The following is a 21,165-nucleotide window of genomic DNA, read 5'->3' as shown; positions in this document are numbered from 1 at the left end:
AAAAGTAAAACACCTTGTAGGCTACATTTATAATCTATGAGTTTTACAGTTTCTCCGTATAAATTAACCCACACGACTTGCTCTCTGACCAATCAGCGCGAGAATTTGGCCCGTCAAGCTCTGATCCACTAATCAAACGGCAGTGAGTAAAGAGCCCGCCCACTCTTTGTCCAATCAGGTGTCAGCAGCGGTTAGTACTCCGTATCATCGCTCTATTCGTATCACAGATGCAAACACGCATAATTAAATGACTCGCGGTGTGAAATGCGGTGATGCTCTCCGCGTGTTTTAATTCAACGGATGTCGACAAGAGCCGCACGCTTGCTTTGTAACATATTCCATTAAGCATTTATCTTTTATTCATTTTATTTCGCGTTGTTCATTTGAGGCTTTTTGTCCATCAGGATTCATCTCTAGGATATCAACCATACATCGTACTGTGAGTAAAATTTACATTTAGGCTATTCATGCACAAAAAACAGGCCTACATTCATTCATTTCATTTTTTATTATCTTGTGTTTTACCAGTGTTCAAATATATAGCCTATATCAAATAAAGAGATGAATGCAGTGAATGGTCCGTGATAGCCTTTACAGTTCAGCATCCATAGGCTTCAAATTTGACTTGGATACTGATGTGGTTTATTTGGTTTTGTATTATTATTTTGTTCTTCTAACCAGACAAACTGCCTTGCAAACAAATGCATTGACTGATTGATGAGTTTTTGACGCTTTAGTGAATAGAGCATCTGTCCCACTGCTTTTGTCATGCAAATATATATATATATATATATATATATATATATATATATATATATATATATATATATATATATATATATATATATATATATATATATATAGTGCTGGGTACTTACAAATTGTTTTTACTTATTTTAGGTAATGTATTGTGACTACTTTTTGATTACTTTTAGATTACTTTTGACCTGACTTGTTTATCACGTTGATCTTAATAGAATAATCTTCCATATTGATATGAATTTTCAAAAAGAAAGAAGATATATTCCTTTGTTATCAACAACATTAAGTGCATAAAATATTACATGTCAGGGTTTCCCTGAGTTTACTGAAAAGGAATTAAGTCATAAAAATATAAAATAAAATAAAATAAAAACTTTTAAATGATTAATTCATTAAATACAAATGAATACTAAATTATTCAAATACAAATTTTAAATACAAATGAATACTTAAGTCATGTGACATCAGAGAACCGTGAACTTAATTGTATTATTGATTATTGTTGTGGACTTAATTTTATTTGTGACCTAACTTATTAACTTAAAATCTAAGGGTTCAACTGACAAAAAAGTTGGGGAATCCCTCCATTGCATGTAAATATAAAATCAACATGAATTTGTACTTTTTAATGTGTTTGAAAGACAAAAACCTTCCAAAGACAGTAATGCTGACTTACAGAGTCATTCAAATAATAATTCATGTGTTCTTCACATTAATGCGTTGTTGTGATGCTTATAAAACATTGAAAATGAAATGTTATGTCAGGGTTTTTCAGAGGGGGTTGTGAGTTTATTGAAAAAAACAAATACTGAAATAAATGTTTGTGATATTAACTGACATCAGAGAACCGTGAACTTAATTGTATTATTACTGTTATTATTACTATTATTATTACGGACGTAATGTTATTATTGACCCAAATTATTAACTTAAAATCCAAGGGCTTACTTCAAGTAAATATAGCCGACAAAAAAGTTGGAGAATCTCTGCATTGCATGTAAACATGAACTATATTTGAACATGTTTGAAAGACAAAGGCCTTCCGAAGACTGTAATACATGGTTAAATGCCTTGAGTGATAGTTCAAATAATAATTAATGTTTTCGTCAGGAGCTGATTGTTGTAATGCTGATAAAACACTACTGAAAAATGAAATGATTTCTGTTAATCCAGTGATCATATGCTTTGTGTGTCTTGGCTGTGGTCAAATCCACAAACTTGGAAGACCTTCTGAACGTGTATAAGCAGTAGACTTTTATAGAAAGGAAAATGTAAAAGATATCAAAGAAGTAGACTCAATGAATAATTTGCAGCCTATGTGAGATTAACATGCAATCAATTCAAATGTAATATAATACTTCATTTTTGGAATCTGATTAAGTAATCCAGATTACATGTAATCAGTTCTGATTACATGTAATCTGGATTACTTATTCAGATTCCAAAAATGTATTTAAAGCACTACATATTGTCATAAAAGGTCAGAGATGTTCACATTAATGAAATGACACCGTGTGAACCATTAATACAAAGTCATTTAGCTGAGTCTCTGTCACTGTTCTATACTGAAGCTGCTTGGCTCTTTTTGTTTGGATTCCAATCATAGTTTGTTTAAAGAAAAACAATCTAAAACTCTTGCCCGGGCGAGTATGAATTCTGCAAGGAGAGAAATGATGTGCGCAAAGAATGGGAACTGCAGCCTGGTCTGATTAAATGAAAGGAAAAACAAAACACACAATCAAAAGACTAGGTTTAAGCTTTTTACTGGTTTAGGATCTTCATCATTTCACGTTCGTGGTTTGGTTTTGAAGGATTTGGTTAGATGATACCAAATTGCTGAATTGCGGCGACCTGTTTTACATCTAACAGTTTAGAATCAGCATGGGGACTACTACATTTCTTTAATATATCACTAATTGCACTTATGTTGCATTAATATCAGCTTGTTTGAAACAAAATACAGGCTCAGTAGATCAGGTGCGCATACCCTTTCGGAAAAAAAACACGCTTTTTTAATAATATAATATAATATAATATAATATAATATAATATAATATAATATATTCATAGATCATAAATATATTAATGGAAATAAATAGTAATATTAAAACATTATTTAAAATGATTTATTATTTAATAAGGCCCTGGTAAATATATTTTTTTTACATATTTAACAAACTATACTGTTCAATAGTTTATCTTTTCCTCATCAGTGACTTTGATAGTTTAGGGATGCATTAGTCTTTTCTGCACAGTTGCTCAGTGAGATCTGGGAAACTAAGGGATGTACACACAACTATCACTTTTGTTGGTTTGCTTTTCCTGGTTTATCAATTAGTTTTTGATGTTTTTGCTGATGCCTTATGGTAAAATATCTTAAATATCTTATCTGTGCGTATTGTTGAAGCCTCTGTGGTTGTTTTTACCTCATAAGTGCTAGGGAATTTGCAGACCCCTGTAGTGACTTTTTCTTCCAGAAGAGTGACTAGCGTAGCGACAAATCTAGCCACTTTTTGGATTGCTGTTACCATGTAGTCAGTCACTGGTTATTATTATACTTGTTCCATCATCTGACAGAAAATATGTAAATGACAACAGCTTTATTGGACATTTGGCTATATATTAAAATTTCAAAACAGATGTAAACTGACGACAGTTGGCACATGCCGTCATCTAGCGATATTTAGCGGCCTTTTGGGCAGGCTTTAACTACTCCATTGAAAATAGTTGGCAATACTGACCTCATATTTACATAGCCAAGGCATTTTTATTTATTTTTTGGAATCTATTTTTAATTTTTTTTAGTATATATATAAATTTTAATATATCCCAGAATCCAATGTGTCCGACTTAACCTTCCATTTCCAGTGTGATGAATGAATCTCCGTGGCTTCAAAAATGGTGTACTGCATACTGCGCAGTAGCTATATACAGCGTTCTTTTCCATTTAAAATTGTATGAAACTGTATGTAATATACAAAACTGTAATATTTAAAACTGTGCTACTAGGGCTGGGCGATATGACGAAGATATCGTCTGGACGATAGAAAATGTCTATCGTTTTATATAAGGCTCTATCGCTTACGCCACGATAAGGCGTTTATGGCAGAATTTTACGTCAAGATGCACCTCACGCCACGGCATGCCCATGCAATACATAAACGCGCTCCCTCTGTCTCTCTCTCGCTCTCTCACTAGTAGTGGGAAGTTCGGATCATTTTACTGACTCGGATCTTTGAGTCTCGTTCAGCAAAATGAACGAATCTTTTTTCGAGTCATTTCGAGTCATTTCGTTCATTTCACCAAAATGACATGTTAAATAGCCCAACACATCTAGTACTTATGAAAATGATTACATTTTAAAACTACATACAAATAAACTATAGGGTACAGCAACCAAAGCCAAATTATAAGAAACTGAAATGTTTAATTAATTGATTAGTTGTTGGGTCAGGGCAGGCTATTGCAGTTTCTCTGTTAGTTCACCTCACCTCCTGATCCAAAACATTCTTTCTCTTGCAACTTCATATTTATCACGTTTGTTCTCCGCCTCTCGTGTCTTCGAGCTCCTCGAGACGTTAGCTGTCGACTCGTCTGTGTCTGACTCTGATCAGATCTGGGGGCTGGGCCGCCCGGACCGTGCGTGACACAGGTCCGGAAACAAAAATGATTAGTTCTTATGAGTCTTTCGGGTTTGAGTCTTTCGTTCTTCCTGTTAGTCCCATAGAGTCTATGCTTTCAATAACGGAAACAGAAAAGATTAGTTCTTTTGATCGAGTCTCGGGTTTGAGTCGTTCGTTCTTTTGTCACGTGACTTGTCACCGTGTATAGAACACAAGTTCACAACCTTTTTTGTAAAAAGCACGTAGTTATTTATTTTATTTTTTATATTATTCTCAGTTAATATCAGACATATACAAATATGGGAAATATATTGACTATCCAAGTCTAACATCACAAATTCAATTAGACTAATTTTGAATCAACTGTGTGTGTGTGTGTGTGTGTGTGTGTGTATATATATATATATATATATATATATATATATATATATATATATATATATATATATATATATATATATATACATACACACACACACACACACACACACACACACACAGCATGTGACTGACAGCAAGAACGAAAGACTCAAACTCGAGACTCAAAAGAACTAATCTTTTCTGTTTCCGTTACTGACAGCATAGACTCTATGGGACTAACAGGAAGAACGAAAGACTCAAACCCGAGACTCGATCAAAATAACTAATCTTTTCTGTTTCCGTTACTGACAGCATAGACTCTATGGGACTAACAGGAAGAACGAAAGACTCAAACCCGAGACTCGATCAAAAGAACTAATCTTTTCTGTTTCCGTTACTGACAGCATAGACTCTATGGGACTAACAGGAAGAACGAAAGACTCAAACCCGAGACTCAAAAGAACTAATCATTCGGAGATTCAGAGCTGATTCAGAGGCCATATGTTGCGTAATGCGCATGCGCGGTCAACACAAAATGAACGAATCACTATCTGAGACAACTCGGTAGTCCCGAGTCATAATAAAGATTCGTTCAAAATGAACGAATCGTTCATGAACGACACATCACTATCTCTCACTCACACGCGCTGCAGCCTCCCTTCCACTCACGTCACTTTTTTAAAATCCCCCACAGCGCGAAACACGAGTCCCGCAAACGCGCCGCAGAGGAGCTTGTTTGTAATCAGAGGACAAATGGCTCCTTAGTTTCGAAATGGTTTGGGTACAAGGTGATCGCGTTGAAAATAAAGGCGTTTGTCCAGGCTTAGAAGCTCATTTGAAACATTGCCGCGGCTCATTTAAGAAAATGACAGCTCCGAAGAGACGCCGCTTTAGTTTGAGGTAGTGCTAACAATAATAAAGAAAGACGATCAACACCTTATGTGTTACCACTGAAATGAAGATGTAATATATTTCCAAATGTAAGCCCATCTTAAGCGAAATGCACGCTTCATACTGTCGTCTGCCCCGGCTCTAACCTCGAGTGTTTACTTTTTGCAAACCTTGTGAGCGCGCAAACCCAAACGCTGTGACCTCGCGCCAAATGTTTTTATTGGTTTATTAAGTACAAACAGGCGAGTTATGAAAAATTGAGTGCGAGGGATATGTTCAATCACACAAAAAGATTTTGGAATGAGACGGCCAACTAGCGTTTAGTCCACTGTCTATAATAGCCTAATTTAGAGATAATTTTTTTATTTATTTTAACCGACAACTTTGATCGGTTAACGTTGATAAGGTCAGCCATCGGTCAAACGTTCATCGGTAAACATCCCTAGGCAGGTGTTAACTTTACTAACAGTCTTGCTTTAAAAAAAGGTTCTAAATAAAATAAAAATGTAGTCCATACTACCTTTATTTGTTTTGTATATCATTTCAAACTGCATTTCCACATTGCAATTTTGTATAGACTATTCATAAACTGAATTAATAGAAAGGTTGCTATATCGTTATGTATATCGTTATCGGGATATCAAATGAGCTATATCGGGATATGAAATTTTGGCCATATCGCCCAGCCCTATGTGCTACGATACCTTCACTTAATTGCGCATCTCAAAAGTGAATAGTTATTTCATCCAGGGTAAAGTCGGCATGAAACAGAAGTTGCGATAGTCTCTCTTCTTCCCTATTGGGACGTATATTCAAGTGAAATGGATTCTCAAACAAGAATAAATTGACGGCGGGATTTGATTTTGTCTATTGGGAATTAATTGGGTCGTTGGATTGTTGTCTGCTATTGATATATCTGATATATTTTTATAATAAATATACAGCAATGTTCCATATAAAAATAGGAAATGTACATTTGTTTAAAAAAAATTGTTGCCATGACTTATTGATTAATAAAGGCCATGTTAGGACCATTTGGTTATTAAACTGAAGCTAATTAAATCCAAAAGCAGGTGATTTTTCATTATTCATTATTATTTATTTTGTTCCTTACAGACAATTTTTTCATAATAAATAAAGCAAAAATAGACATAATAACTGAAAAAAGGTTAGACTGATAGGCTACTCTTTATACATATTTATCTAGTATTAAGCTTCACTTTTTTCACTGAATTTGATTAATACAAGATATTAATATAAACAATATAAAGATATATAAGACATTTTCCAAAATGTACATGATATCTGTAATGTGTACCTTTGTGATTAACACAATAGTTTAAGTGTTAGATATACCAATTATTCATATTGAGTTATATAATTATGCATCACCTTGTTTTTAAACATTTTCTTAAAATTACAAAATGAATGACAGAGTTTTAATTACTTGTAAAAAATATTCTTTTGGTTTACCCCCTTGACAGATATACATCATAAAGATTAATATTATGAACTTTGTTTTACTTAAATTCAGTGAAAGTCTATCATCATGAAACCATTTTTAAAGACCACCAGTTCAATTTTCAAAGTATTCACAAGTTGTTCCCTGAACAATATAAATTTGTCATCAGCAAACAATTTTTTCCAGGTTTTTCCTCTTATTCCATATCTTTCAAGTTTCGTGTCAAAAGCTTTTTTTAACCCACAGTTTATTTATTACTATCCATTGAAGTGGAAATCTCTTCTGCCAGTTATATCACTGCCATTGAGGCCGACCTATCCGCTAAAGCATACTTAACAATATCAATATCTGAACAATATCAACATAAATCAGTGTTGCAGCAGGTGGGCGTTTAGTGGAGTCTTTGTGGTGAAGTGGCTCTTCTCTTCATGATGAGATGCATTTGTAGTTTACCTCTTTTTTTGCAGTCACGAGCCAGCTGTTAGCAAAGACATATAAAGCGTCTCTAGCTGAATCATTAGGTCACGAAGCATGATTCATCATTTTTGGCTCATGGGTTGCGTGAAAGGCCTCACTGAACCTTTTCAGTAAAGGGTCAGTATTTTACACTATTGTAGGTTATATTTTCCCTCAAGTACACTTATAATGTTAGTCAAGGTTTCTTGGACCAAATATGTTGAACTTTACGTGGTGGATTTCAAGTTGAGTGACTGCAAAATCCTATTGCTGAGCTTTCTCTCAAAAAAACAAGATATCCCTCTGTATGAGTCGGTGGTACACACTATAGTAAAACTGTTAAAATCTTGGTTAATTCATAGCTACTGTAGTAATATCTTGGTTCAATTTTAGTGACTATAGTTTTACTGCACATGCTGTAGTAAAACCATGGTTATTTTTGTAGTACTGCTAAACCATGGTTACTGTAGTAAAAACACATGATTTTTTTTTACTGTTTTACTGCAAAAGGTTTTGTAAAACTGGATATTTTTATGGTTTTACAGCTACATACAGTTGGACAAAAGTTACTGTTGTAAAACTACAAACATCATAGTTAAGCCATGGTTAATTTTCGTTAGGGGTCGCTAAGATTGAGAATGCTAATGCTAATGGACAGCTTTCCTTGGTTATTATTGCAGTGCAACTGCAAGTTGTACAAATAATCTTTTAAATCATTTTCTCTAATCTGTGAGTTGAATTGCATCAAATATTAGTTGTGGTTTCATTGTTCAAGCATAAAAGCTGTTTCCATTGAAGTATTGATCTTTTTTGAGTGCATTACAAGAGGGAAAAAGATTTAATCCATCGCTTTAATGATCTTCTTTCAGGCGGTCCCATCTGTGCAGTGTTATTGCCTGTAAATGAATGAGGTTTTGGAGCAGGGCTGAGTAAAGACGGATTACAGAAGATTTGACTGTCTAGTTTGATTTACAATGTGGGACTTAAGAGAAGGATAGGAAATTAAAAATTTGTCTTTCTAGGTCTAGTTCTATGAACTTAGTTGGGCTGCACAACTTCTATTCATTGTGTCTGAACGCAAGTATGAATTCTCTCTGTTGCTGCAAGGGATGCTAGTGAGCGTAAACCGCCTTCAAATGGCAATACTTGACCTGAGAGAGTTTAAAGATAATTGTACTGTGGAAGTTTTCAACTAGTGCTGTAGTAAAGCAACAGGTTTGAGAATATCTTTCTTGGCAAAATTGTAGTTAGCCAAGTATAGCTAATTTCAAGTATGGTGACCATATTTTGATTACTGAAAACCAGGACACTCGGCCCGGCAATGAAATACTCAAATGATACTCGGAAGTTTACTCAAAGATGCCTTAATTATTACAATCCATTAAAACCAGGACATATTTATCACTTTATAAAAAACAGCCAGGACAGGACTTGAAAACAGGACGTTTGGTCACCCTAAATATAGTAACATTTGAAGAAAGTTTTGCTGTGGAAGTTAATGTTAGCAAAGTATAGCTAATATAGCCAAGAATAGCTCATTCAAACTTCTGCCATAGTAAAGCAACTTATTTGAGAGTATCTTTCTCGGCAAAGTTGAAGTTAGCCAAGCTAGCTAATTTGTTGTTAGAGTTTGTTGTAGAAGCTTGCAAAGAGTTTGTTGTAAAGCTTGCAAAGTATAGCTAACATAGCCGAGAATAGCTAATTTCAACTACTGTCATAGTGAAGCAACAGTTTGAAGAGAAGAACAGTTTTTTTGTGGAAGTTAAAGTTTGCAGAGTATAGCTAACATAGCCAAGAATATGAAGAAACAGTTTGAAGAGAATCTTACTGAACAAGTTAATGCTAGCTAGGAATAGATAATGTTGTCAAATAGCTTATTGCAATTAAGAAAATTTTGCTTGTGGAAGTTATATAGCTAATATAAGCCTACTCGGACAGGATTAGTGTAACATGGAACTGGGGTAAAGTAATTTTTACCAGAGCTTCTTCTCAGTGATTTTAGTCCCATCTGAATGTTCCATCTCAGTCATTATTACGGACAATGTCAGTAAAGATTACGGCGGCTTATACCTTTGGTAAAAAGGTACAGAAAAATGACCTCAGGTAATATGAATCTCGTGCTAATATGCTATGTAAATATGTACGTAAATATTCAGTCATTTCCTGTTTAAAAGGTTTTTTTCCCATGGTTTTTCAGATGGACAAGTCTGTGGGAAACCTCAAGTGTTTTCTGCTTGGGCCTACCATTCAGTTAAAAAACAAGAAAGGAAAAAAAAGGTCGAAATCACTTGTTAGAGGCACAAAATATCTTTTAGCTTTAGGTAAGTGTCAGATTTAACTAAGAGATTCCAATCAGATTTTCATTACTTTAATGAATAAATCCTTTGACCGGACCTAATAGCTAATAGTATAATCAAGAATAGTTCATTTTGCTTAACAAATTAGCCAAATATAGCTTATTTCAACTACTGCCTACACCTTGATTATTGAGGTTTGTTAGCACCATAGTAAGACAACACGGCTGTTTTTGTGATACACTGGTTGAGCAAAAGTACGTTTTTAGCCTAAAGCAAAAATTAAATATGACATCTCTAAATAGTGTGTGTGTGTGTGTGTGTGTGTGTGTGTGTGTGTGTGTGTGTGTGAGTGTGTGTGTGATCAACATATTTATTTATTTGTGTGTGTGTGTGTGTGTGTGTGTGTGTGTGTGTGTGTGTGTGTGTGTGTGTGTGTATATAATTTTTGACATACACTGATATATTAACTTGGTGCCATTAGGTATTAAAGGTAGGGTAGGCAATTTCGGAGAGGCTAGAAAAAGCAACCTATCTTTGAAAGCATAAGATCCCACCCTCCCTTTAGAGCGTCTCCAAAGCCACGCAAAGCGCCATGATCATGTCATTAAAATGTCATGTAATTTTAGCTCGTTTTTGACGCTCTGTGACTGTCTGTCTACAGCACAGGCTCATGGATCACACTGATGAGGTATGCAAATACATAGGTTGAGTGGACCGAATGCTATGATTGGATGAACAAAATGTTGGTCCTGAGACTGATACATCCACAAAATATATATGTAAATTTTTTAAAATATTTAGACCACTTCTATAATTGAATAGTATCAGGATGTGAAGAGAGTTTCAACAAAAAGTTTTTTTTTTGAAAAACACTTTAAATATCGTTAATACCTTGATATTAATATATTGTGCATTTCTCTGCCAATTATCCTCTGATGAATAAGACTCGTTTGCGGCGGGCTGACACAGTGAAACATTAGTTCATACCCTTGCAGATACGAGCCCATTATAGGAGTGGGGACTCTGTGAACTTATTCAACTGGAACATTTTAATTTGATATCCTCAGAGCAGGTCAAACCATTTTTGTCATTGATTTTCAAGCTAGTTTTCTCTGTTTTTTTTAAGCAACGATTTTGCCTGCATAGTTGAATAATTGGTCTTAAGGAAGCCCTGTTTAATTAAGAATTTATATTTTTGGGGTCACCTGACCCTGATCGGATGAATTTAAGCAAGTTATTCACAGAAATTTTCAGGTGCATCATAAGATTTTTTGGTCTCCCTCCTTCTTAGAGACTGACGCAAGTATTTTTCTCTTCTGAACATGGAAAGCTACTTTATGAATTATATCCATATTAATTTAACAGATCATACACCGAATTGCACATTCAACTGCTATCAATTTGTTTTCACAATCTGCCCTCTGATTTCATTTGACGTGCCTCTTGATGTTAAACAAGCCTTTGTCTAATTATAGATTGTTTTTAGCAGCTTGTATTTGTCTCATAAATGGGGCAGTTAAACATTTTACACAGTTAAATTGTGACCGCAGAGGTGAACTGCTGGATTCCGCGCTGCGTGTATTTTCATCTTTAATCATGAATGTTAATTGTTAAGCAAAAGGCGGCCGTACACAACCGGAGGAGATTAGACGGGGAGTTGTTAAAAAAACTATTTGCATTTTTTCCATGCAGCATCGTAAATGTTTTTTTGCTTGGAACGCTTCCTCCTGAGGGCTTGCAACAGAAAACTCATTTGAGTGTTTTGTTTTCTTGTTGTAAACGAATTGGTATTTTCCAAAGAATTGGGAGTTGCTAGCATTTGCCATACAGAGCCAATTCTCTAGGTATTTGCAGGGGTTAAAGGACAACTCCGGTGAATTTTTAAGTTTATTTTGATCGTTATATCTTTGTGAGTACAGAAAAAAAAAATGAACCGGATTGGTGCTTGCAACACGGAGGTATTACAGTTATTGCCCAGAGCCCCCCCTCAGCTAAAACGGCAGCTTTGGGGGCATGCACGTAACGGTGTCTTTGTGCCTCTTAACAGACACAAAATGTAATTAAAATGTCTGTCCAACATGAACAGGGCCCTTACATGACAACAAGATGCGTTTAGCCACTTAGCCATTGTTTAAATTCACCTGTTTTAGGCGGCTAGCTGTGTCTCGCGCTGAAGTCCTGCAGTAGATGAAAAAACAGTCCAGTGGGGACAAGCATCGTGTGTATGAAAAGGCTCTGCTCATCGGCTCGACGGTTCTCAGTATTGAACGTGTTCGAGAGAAACAGTTTTCGTCGATTCTGTACTGCTGATCCTGAGGAGAGGACCGCTGCTCGTTCAGTTACTCGCTTATGCTCAGTATCAGCGGCTCGTGAGTTCATCAGATCTCTCAGCAAAACATGACTCAGTTCAGTGAACAGTTGGAGTTACAAAATATAATTCAAGACATTCGTTTATTTATATTCAGAGGGACTGTCACTCATGTCAGAAAGTGAGTAACTAAAATAATGTGTGTGATCAGCGCTGATTTGAGACGCGAACTGTTTAGAACGATTCAGTCCGATTTGGTGAACTGGTTCGCCCCGTTCACTAAAAAGAACCGGTTCAATTGAACGATTCGTTCATGTCCGGACATCCCTAGAGCGAGAAATTGTTCGCGTTTGTGCCTTTCTGAATTGTATGAATTTGCAGCGAACACTTGACTAACTTATAAAGACACAACACAGCCGGGCCAGTTGAAGAAAAACGCCATTCTGTGGTTAAAGACGGGTGCAACCACTGTGGACAAGTGTAATGTACACTTTATTTATCCTTCCATTTGGTCACACACGGCTTGAGGAAAGATGTGCAGTAATTTAAAATCTTGCTTTACACACGACGCTCTTCCCCAACTGGACAAGAAGCATTTCCTCCTTTTTTTCCGTCTACCGCTGAGTTCCCACGGGACTTCAGCGCGAGACACAGCTAGCCGCCTAAAACAGGTGAATTTAAACAATGGCTAAGTGGCTAAACGCATCTCGTTGTCATGTAAGGGCCCTGTTCAAGTTGGACGGACATTTTAATTGCATTTTGTGTCTGTTAAGAGGCACAAAGACACCGTTACGTGCATGCCCCCAAAGCTGTCGTTTTAGCTGAGGGGGGGGCTCTGGGCATTAACTGTAATAACTCCGTGTTGCAAGCACCAATCTGGTTCGGGTTTTTTGTGTATAGACTGTACTCACAAAGATATAACGATCAAGATAAACTTAAAAATTCACCGGAGTTGTCCTTTAATAAGCAAAATGTATAGCCTACTAACTGGGTCTAAATGATTCATATGGAACTGAAGGTCTGGTCTTAAATGTTAAATGAGTTAACGAAGGGACAATTATTTTAGGAATGAATACTAAGGGTCTGCTGTGATACTCTAATATTTCAACTGTGTGTGTGTGTGTGTGTGTGTGTGTGTGTGTGTGTGTGTGTGTGTGTGTGTGTGTGTGTGTGTGAGTGAGTGAGTGAGTGAGTGAGTGAGTGAGTGAGTGAGTGAGTTTCTTTCATGGTGGTTTAATTTTAATGTTTGTAATATTCAGTCACTATTTTTTCCTCTAAAATGGTTGTGTGTGTGTGTGTGTGTGTGTGTGTGTGTTTGTGTGTGTGTGTGTGTGTGAGTGAGTGAGTGAGTGAGTGAGTGAGTGAGTGAGTTTCTTTCATGGTGGTTTAATTTTAATGTTTGTAATATTCAGTCACTATTTTTTCCTCTAAAATGGTTGTGTGTGTGTGTGTGTGTGTGTGTGTGTGTGTGTGTGTGTGTGTGTGTGTGTTTGTGTGTGTGTGTGTGTGTGAGTGAGTGAGTGAGTGAGTGAGTGAGTGAGTGAGTGAGAGTTTCTTTCATGGTGGTTTAATTTTAATGTTTGTAATATTCAGTCACTATTTTTTCCTCTAAAATGGTAATGTCTGTGAGAAATTTCACAAATATCCAACCTTGTGTATTTGTAGCTCAAGAATCAAAAGTAGTTTGATTCATCAAATAATTTTCTATATGTAACCCAGAACAACAAAACCAGTCATAAGTCACACGGTTATATTTGTGGCGATAGCTAATACATTTTATGGGTCAAAATTATAAAATTTTCTTTTATGACAAAAATCATTAGGATATTAAGATCATGTTTCATGAAGATATTTTTTAAACGTTCTACTGTAATTATATATAAAAAAATATTATTATAGTAATATGCATTGCTAAGGACTTGATTTGAACAACTTTAAAGACGATTTTCTCAATATTTAGAATTTTTTTTTCCTGATTGTCTAATAGCCTAGTTGTATCCCGGCCAAATATTGTCCTACCCTGACAAACCGTACATCAAGTGAAAGTTTATTTATTCAGCTTCCAGATGATGTATAAATCTCAGTTTAAACAAATTAAACTGTATGACTGGTTTTATGGCCCAGGGTCACATATATCTTCCTTCGATTGCAACTTGCAGCTATTTATTTTTTCTTTATTTAATTTGCTTATTTTTTATTTTATTTTTTATTTAAATTGATTTGTTTATATTTTATCATTTTTTTTATAGGCTATGATCTAAATTATTATTATTTATTTAACAAAAATGAATTTGTATTTTTTTAATAATGATTATGATTATATTATTTTAAATTAAAATATTGTATTTTCATTTTTTGTTAGATTTGTATTTATAAGATTTTATTATATTGTTGTTCGATAAGAGACTGGCATCTATTTATTATTTGTGGTAAAAATCCCTTTATTTAGCTTTTTATATTTTTATCTTGTTTGTAATGCACATGAGAACTATGTTTCAAAATAATAATGAAATTCAGTACAATAAGGAAAACATTGGTTTCCTGTATGCATAGTTTCAGAAAATGATCTGTCAGGACTTGATCTAGCGCATGTGTTTTGTTTTTTAGTGGTTTTTTTTTTTTGGTACACATATGTGGGCTCTTATCGCAGCAGGTGGTGTTTTACTGTGTGCGAGTTTTTACCACGGCTCAGAAGTCAGTGAGAAACTCTTTCTTTAAGAATATACAAAAGCTGTTTGGTAGCACTTCCTGTGTTGGTCAATCAGATCTTTTCAATAAAAGTCAGTCAGCTGTTAGCAATTATATTTTTTTATTTGTATTGCTAAAGTTGTAAGAGACAGCTTTTGTATTATTGGTTTTAGTAATTCATTTGTCTTGTTTACATCAGTGTTGCTTAAGCTGGTCCATGTACAGATCCTGTAGTCTGAATGAATGAGACGGTTCTAGGACTTCCTGTTCCCATTCAGGACAGTGAAGCACATCACAAAATGCACATATATACATGATGCTGCATGTTAAACTGGCTCTCTTATTTTAGGCCTTACACAAGGTCACCCCGAATCCTTTACAAAGCGAATCTGCAGTGTCAAACACGAGTTCATGATTATGACAGCTAATCATAACTGAAGGTCTTTTGACGTTTTATTCTCCTCTGATCTAACCCAAAATTAGTTACAAATTAGGCCTAAAATTCTTCATCTACACATTTGATACTAATACATCATATTTAAAAGAACATGACAAATAAATGCGTTTTTGAAGGTAAATCAGCAATAAATGTAAGTTTATGAACTTTAGGTGTGACATTAAGTGTGACAAATGTGACCCTGGACCACAAAACGTCACACGGGTATATTTGTGGCAATAGCCAACAATACATTGTATGGATTAAAAATAGATTTTTCTTTAATGCCATAAATCATTAGGATATTGAGTAAAGATGTTCCTTGAAGATATTTTGTACATTTTCTAACGTGTGTATATATATATAAACGTATTAATAGCATTGCTAGGTCTTCGTTTGGACAACTTTAAAGGCGATTTTACCAATATTTAGATTTTTTTTTTTTGCATCCATCTCGGCCAAATAATGTCCTATCCTAGCAAACCATACACCAAAGAAAAAAATATTTATTCAGCTTTCGGATGTAAATCTCCATTTTTATTTCTTTTAAATGAGACTTATGACTAGTTTTGTGGTACACTCCAGGGTCACAAATTTGTCCAAAAGTGTAGCCTAGCGAAAGTGCTGCTTGACGCTACATTTGGAGAGTTCACCGCGCGATAGGCAGAGCTTTCACAACGCGACGCAAAGGAACACATTTTGTTGGTGTTGACACATTTGGCAGATTTAGCCACATGATTCATTCAGTATTTTTGCAAACAGCGACAAAATGTTTGTGATGATATTTAGCTTTCTTGGGGTGTATCTTTTTATTTGTGTCTGTTTCCTTCTTGTAAAGTCTTCATCAATATGTTTGAGTATGCGGGAATTCACCCTTTGTTTACACTGGAGTTACAGCGCCATCTTCTGGCAGCGTTTAGCGAGTGCGTATGAGAGCTCAACACGTGCGTTTTTTTCTTCCGTTTAACATAAAAGAAAATATTTTGAAGAATGTTGGGAACCAGACCATTGACGGTAACCATTGACTTCCTTAGTAGGAAAACAATACTATGGAAGTCAATGGCTAGCTTCTGATTATAATATGAAAATGCTGATAGGCCTATCTCTGTGCTTTTGTTACAGGTTGCAAAACACTTGTAAGGCTTGTTCGGAAAAGGAGAGTACACGTCACGTACAGGTGGGTTTCACGTGTTTATTCAACTTCATATGCAAAATATAGCAATCCGCCGCTCTGATTACCTGCTCTCTATACTTTGCATTTATTGGTGAGCTGAGTGACTGAATGTCAGTTATCAACCATGGCGGTGCTTTAGTGAATGTCCAGCAGAGGGAGGCAGAGGATTGCAAATCTTAGTTTTGACTTCACCTTTCACATGCTTACTGCCTTAAAATGTGTCTGAAGTTTTTGACTAATTGCAAGGATCTTCAACTTTTAGTATAAGAACACTTTTGTGTGTTCTTCGGGTTATTATTATTATACACACTAATCCAAATTAGTATCAAAGATCTTTAACAAAAGACCCCCCCATACCCTATACTATTTTTCGTAGATTTTTTTAATACAATTGATCAATTATTATTTATGTAAAACGTGTATTTAATAAATAAAATAAAATAAATGATTAAATGTAAAACATTTACTGAAGATTTATTGATAATGGTTTGAAAATATATTGTAACTTTATTTTAACTGATTTTAATGAAAATCTTTTTTTTTTCCGGTAACACTACAATAAAGTTTCATTAGTTAACAACAGTGTGGTTGTGAACTGCAACCACTCACCCCTGCCTTTTGAAGCACGTAGAGAAGCTACAGTGGGTGACACAGGACACAAATGCCGTCTGAGACAGCAAAGAGTAGCCAGCGCTCTGTAGAGAAGTTTGTCCGTTTAGGGCTACTGTAGAAACGGCGGAGCAAAATGGCGAGTTCACTGTAAGGAGACCCGCGGTTTTATTGAGATGGAAATGGGACATTCTAAGGTAATAAAAATGTAACGGTTTATTATGTAAGGTCTTTATACACCACTAAAAACATAGTTGTGTATATTATAATGCATTTCTCTCAGTAGAGCCTCATTAATACTACAAACTGCACCTTTAAAATTAAATGTAAATGTTATTTATTATTATTAATATTATATTATTTTTTTATGTAAAAACTGTATTTAAGTTACATTTAAATAGAATGAAAATTGCTGAAAGATTTTGTTATAATCACCCCATTTTTTTAAACAAATTTTATAATAAATTTGATATTTATTTATTATATATACCAATATACAAGTATTGGTACAAATACAAGTATTATTATAATAAATAATATTAATTCAAATTAAATGTGTATATATATATATATATATATATATATATATATAGACATATAGACATATATATATATATATATATATATATATATATATATATATATATATATATATATATATATATATATATATATATATATAGCTTATTATTATTTATTGTGTAAAAAATGTTTAATTTAAATTATTTATTTGAATAAAATGCTATTTAAATATAATTCTTTTACAAATGTATTTTATATTTAATCTTAATTTAATGAAAAAGGTGACTATTAATAATAAAAGTCTGCAAATATCCGGTACTTCTGTTGAAGGTAAATGGTGTTCTGTAAGCTTCTGACTAAGGAAACAAAGCTGAAATGCCAGTGACACGAGGGAGTGTCTAGTAGAGTTCACAGCAGGTACATCCCACCGCCAGCCCTATAACAGTCCCGTCAGCCCTCCCTCTCCTCAGAGCCTCAGTCCTGCTCTCCTCCTCCGTCTCACCCCTCACTCCAGACAGACAGAGATCGTGTGATTTGCTATGGCTCAGTGTCAGAGCTGCTCTCAAAGCATGGGTGCGTATTACTGCCTCGTTCGCAGGAGGTTCAAGAGGAGACGCAAAAAGCGATCCGAGCGCAAAGGTAAACGGTTCGTTTTTCCTCATAAAGGCTAAATCACTTTGAGCCGTTCTGGATCGAAATTCTTAAATGTAAACATTTGACACTTGTTTTTTTAGTTAGTTTTGTTTGACTGATTTATTTTAACTACATACAAAATATCTTTAAATGAATATTTATTTTGTGATGTAGATTTTTGTTTGCGCACATTAATATTGTTTGCGTCGCTTTTATTTGCGATGTGTTAACGATGCCGAGATGCAGTTAAAAACAGGGTTCACGGCCATGAAAAAAAAAAGTTTTTAAGTTGTGCAGCGAACATATTTATTTTGAGTTGAGTATACTTGATTTTTGTTTGTACCACAAACTGTAATGTTTATTATTTTCAAAACTAAAAATTTTAAATAAAATTCAATTAAATCAAAAAATATATTAAATTAATATAAATATTAATTTCAGTGACTTTATTATTTATATTTTTTTATATTTAATAGAAATTAAAATATAATGAATGTATCATATTTATATAAAATGTAAAGATATTTAGCATTTTATAAAAAGTTTGATAACTCTGTATTTTACAGTCTCATTGTTACATACGTTTCATATAGTTACTGTAGTAATAACTATACATTTTGCATAATTATATCCAACTAACACTTAATAATAACAATTATTATTAGTTTTATTATTTAACAAAAAATTATTATTATTTTTATTATTATTATTATTAATCCTAAATCAATCCAAACCCTAACCCTATAGTAAGTACATGTAGTTAATTATTATTACTCAGTACTTAATTTTATAATTACAGTGTGAAAAAGACACCTTAAAATAAAGTACAACAATATGATTGGTTTTTTAACATTTAATCTGCCAATTTTTATGATTGGTTCTTAAACATTTAATCTGCTGTTTTTATTATTGTCTTATTTCGGTGAACATAAAATGATGCTTAAAAATCCAGTAACGTAATGTAATGGGAAAGCCATGGAAATGTATCGGACAAAGGGTCTTTGAAGAAGTTCAAATAGCTGTTATAGTACAATAGTTACAATATCGAGTCTCAGACTGACTTTGCTGTTTTCTGTACAAGCTAGTTCTTTCGTTATGTCTGCCTGGTGTGTTTTAGCTGTGTCTTGTGTTATTTTCACCTGTGTCTTGCCCTTAGACGAGGTTGAGCTCATGTAGTGCTTCTCTCTCTCTCTCTCTCTCTCTCTCTCTCTCTCTCTCTCTCTCTCTCTCTCTCTCTCTCTCTCTCTCTCTCTCTCTCTCTCTCTCCTTGAGACTGTCGTGTCGGTGCTGAAGGCAGCAGATAGCAGGTTCAATTCAGACAGCTCCTCATGTGTGAAGTTTAATCCGTCTCATTAGAACGGCCACTTCACGCTGCTAATCTTCTCACCATGGTTACGCCGCCAATCCAGTCCAGCGCAGCCGCGAGTCGAAAGACGAGCAGTCGAGTTAGAATTAAGATAAAAGATAACCTTTTAATTCCCTCTCACTTCCGCAGATATGTGATGCTTCGATGGACGGACGCCCTCCCTGAGATATTACTTAATAAGCAGTTGTTTTAGTATAAAAACTTTCCATTTTGATACGATCTTGCTTTTGTTCCCATAATCCCCTTTACAATGGCAGCGACTTCTTTGGTGGTTAAGCAGTTCATTTAGCAGCTGAAATGATATTAAGCAGGGATTTTTGAATCACAAGCGATTTTATGTTTTGATTCATTTGAATAACTCCGATTTATTTGATTATTCTGATAATGATTCTTTTAGTATTTTCGAGTGTTTATTCTTATTGCATTTATGACCCTCAGAAGCTATCTATCTATCTACCTATCTATCTATCTATCTATCTATCTATCTATCTATCTATCTATCTATCTATCTATATATATATATATATATATATATATATATATATATATTAATTTACTATAATATATAAATGTTATAAATGTGGTTATGTTTCATTGTATTTTTTAGGTGTTTTGATTTGTTGAAAAAAAGTAAATTTCTTTAATTTTTTAAAATTTGTTTTAAGAAATATCACAAAACATTTATGGATGACTTCTAAAACTTTAGAACAGTGTACTACTGTTTTTATTATTAATGTATTACAATAATGTCTTATTGTTAGTAATTTAAACAATGTAATTTTTTATATAGAATTTAAGCTAAAATATTGTTTAATTTTTTATTATTTTACTCGTTATTTTTACTGAAACTGTTTTGAATAAGATGTTCTTGATTTCTTTGGAAAATGCTGTTTACCTTCTTTCTTTCTTTTTTAATCGGTCGACTGCTTTCTTGAAATAATTCTGCATAATCCTAAAGCAAGGATTGCAAACATTCTGGCATCAGCTGGTGAACACACACACACACACACACACACACACACACACACACACACACACACACACACACACACACACACACACACACACACACACACACACACACACACACACACACACACACACACAATTGAACCTGGAGGTTATTTCCTTTTGCATGCCTGGTTGAAAATATTTAATTTTTTAACAGAAATGGGCCAGAGCAAATTAGATAAACATGGTTACTTAAGCGTTTCTACACCCTGTGCCATCGTCTCTCATGCTCAAACACGGAGATAAAAAATAAAAAAACCCATTTCCTCTAGACCAAGTGTAGTGGAGTGAAGTCCTGAGGGACGGACTGTGAGTTTAATCTACTGGAGGGGGGGAATAAATTCAGCATTAGCTCAAGCGGCTCAGGTTTGACCAGCCGGAACCGAGACCGTGTCCAGTCCACCTGTCTCCTCCTCTCACTTTCACCCTCTCTCCCCCTTTTCCCTTCTGATGGACTTTGCGATAGACCCGTCTCCATGGCATGTGGTCTGTTCTGGAGCTTTGCTGATAAAATGTGTTATCTACCCCACCTGTTCTCATCCGCAACTTCAGTGGCATCTGTGTTTG

General features: G+C 34.5%; 1 protein-coding gene across 2 annotated transcripts in view; it reads left to right on the top strand.

Annotated features, from left to right (window-relative positions):
- The first annotated feature begins 228 nt into the window (after window positions 1–228).
- The window catches only part of adarb1a (adenosine deaminase RNA specific B1a), an 81,124-nt gene continuing 60,187 nt past the window's right edge, over window positions 229–21,165 (top strand). The window contains exons 1-2 of one of the 2 annotated variants that reach the window (XM_067415711.1): window positions 229–439; window positions 16,406–16,460. Coding sequence is in view for 1 of the 2 variants with exons in the window: in XM_067415710.1 (XP_067271811.1) it covers window positions 18,128–18,227 (100 nt within the window). In the remaining variant the exon portion in view is untranslated. Of the gene's footprint in view, window positions 440–16,405; window positions 16,461–18,072; window positions 18,228–21,165 lie in introns of those variants that run through there. The other variant, XM_067415710.1, reaches the window with a different exon arrangement.

This window comes from Pseudorasbora parva, chromosome 14 (genome assembly GCF_024679245.1).
Source record: "Pseudorasbora parva isolate DD20220531a chromosome 14, ASM2467924v1, whole genome shotgun sequence".
NCBI classification, from domain to species: Eukaryota; Metazoa; Chordata; class Actinopteri; order Cypriniformes; family Gobionidae; genus Pseudorasbora; species Pseudorasbora parva.
This window is presented reverse-complemented; position numbering and strand designations above follow the sequence as displayed.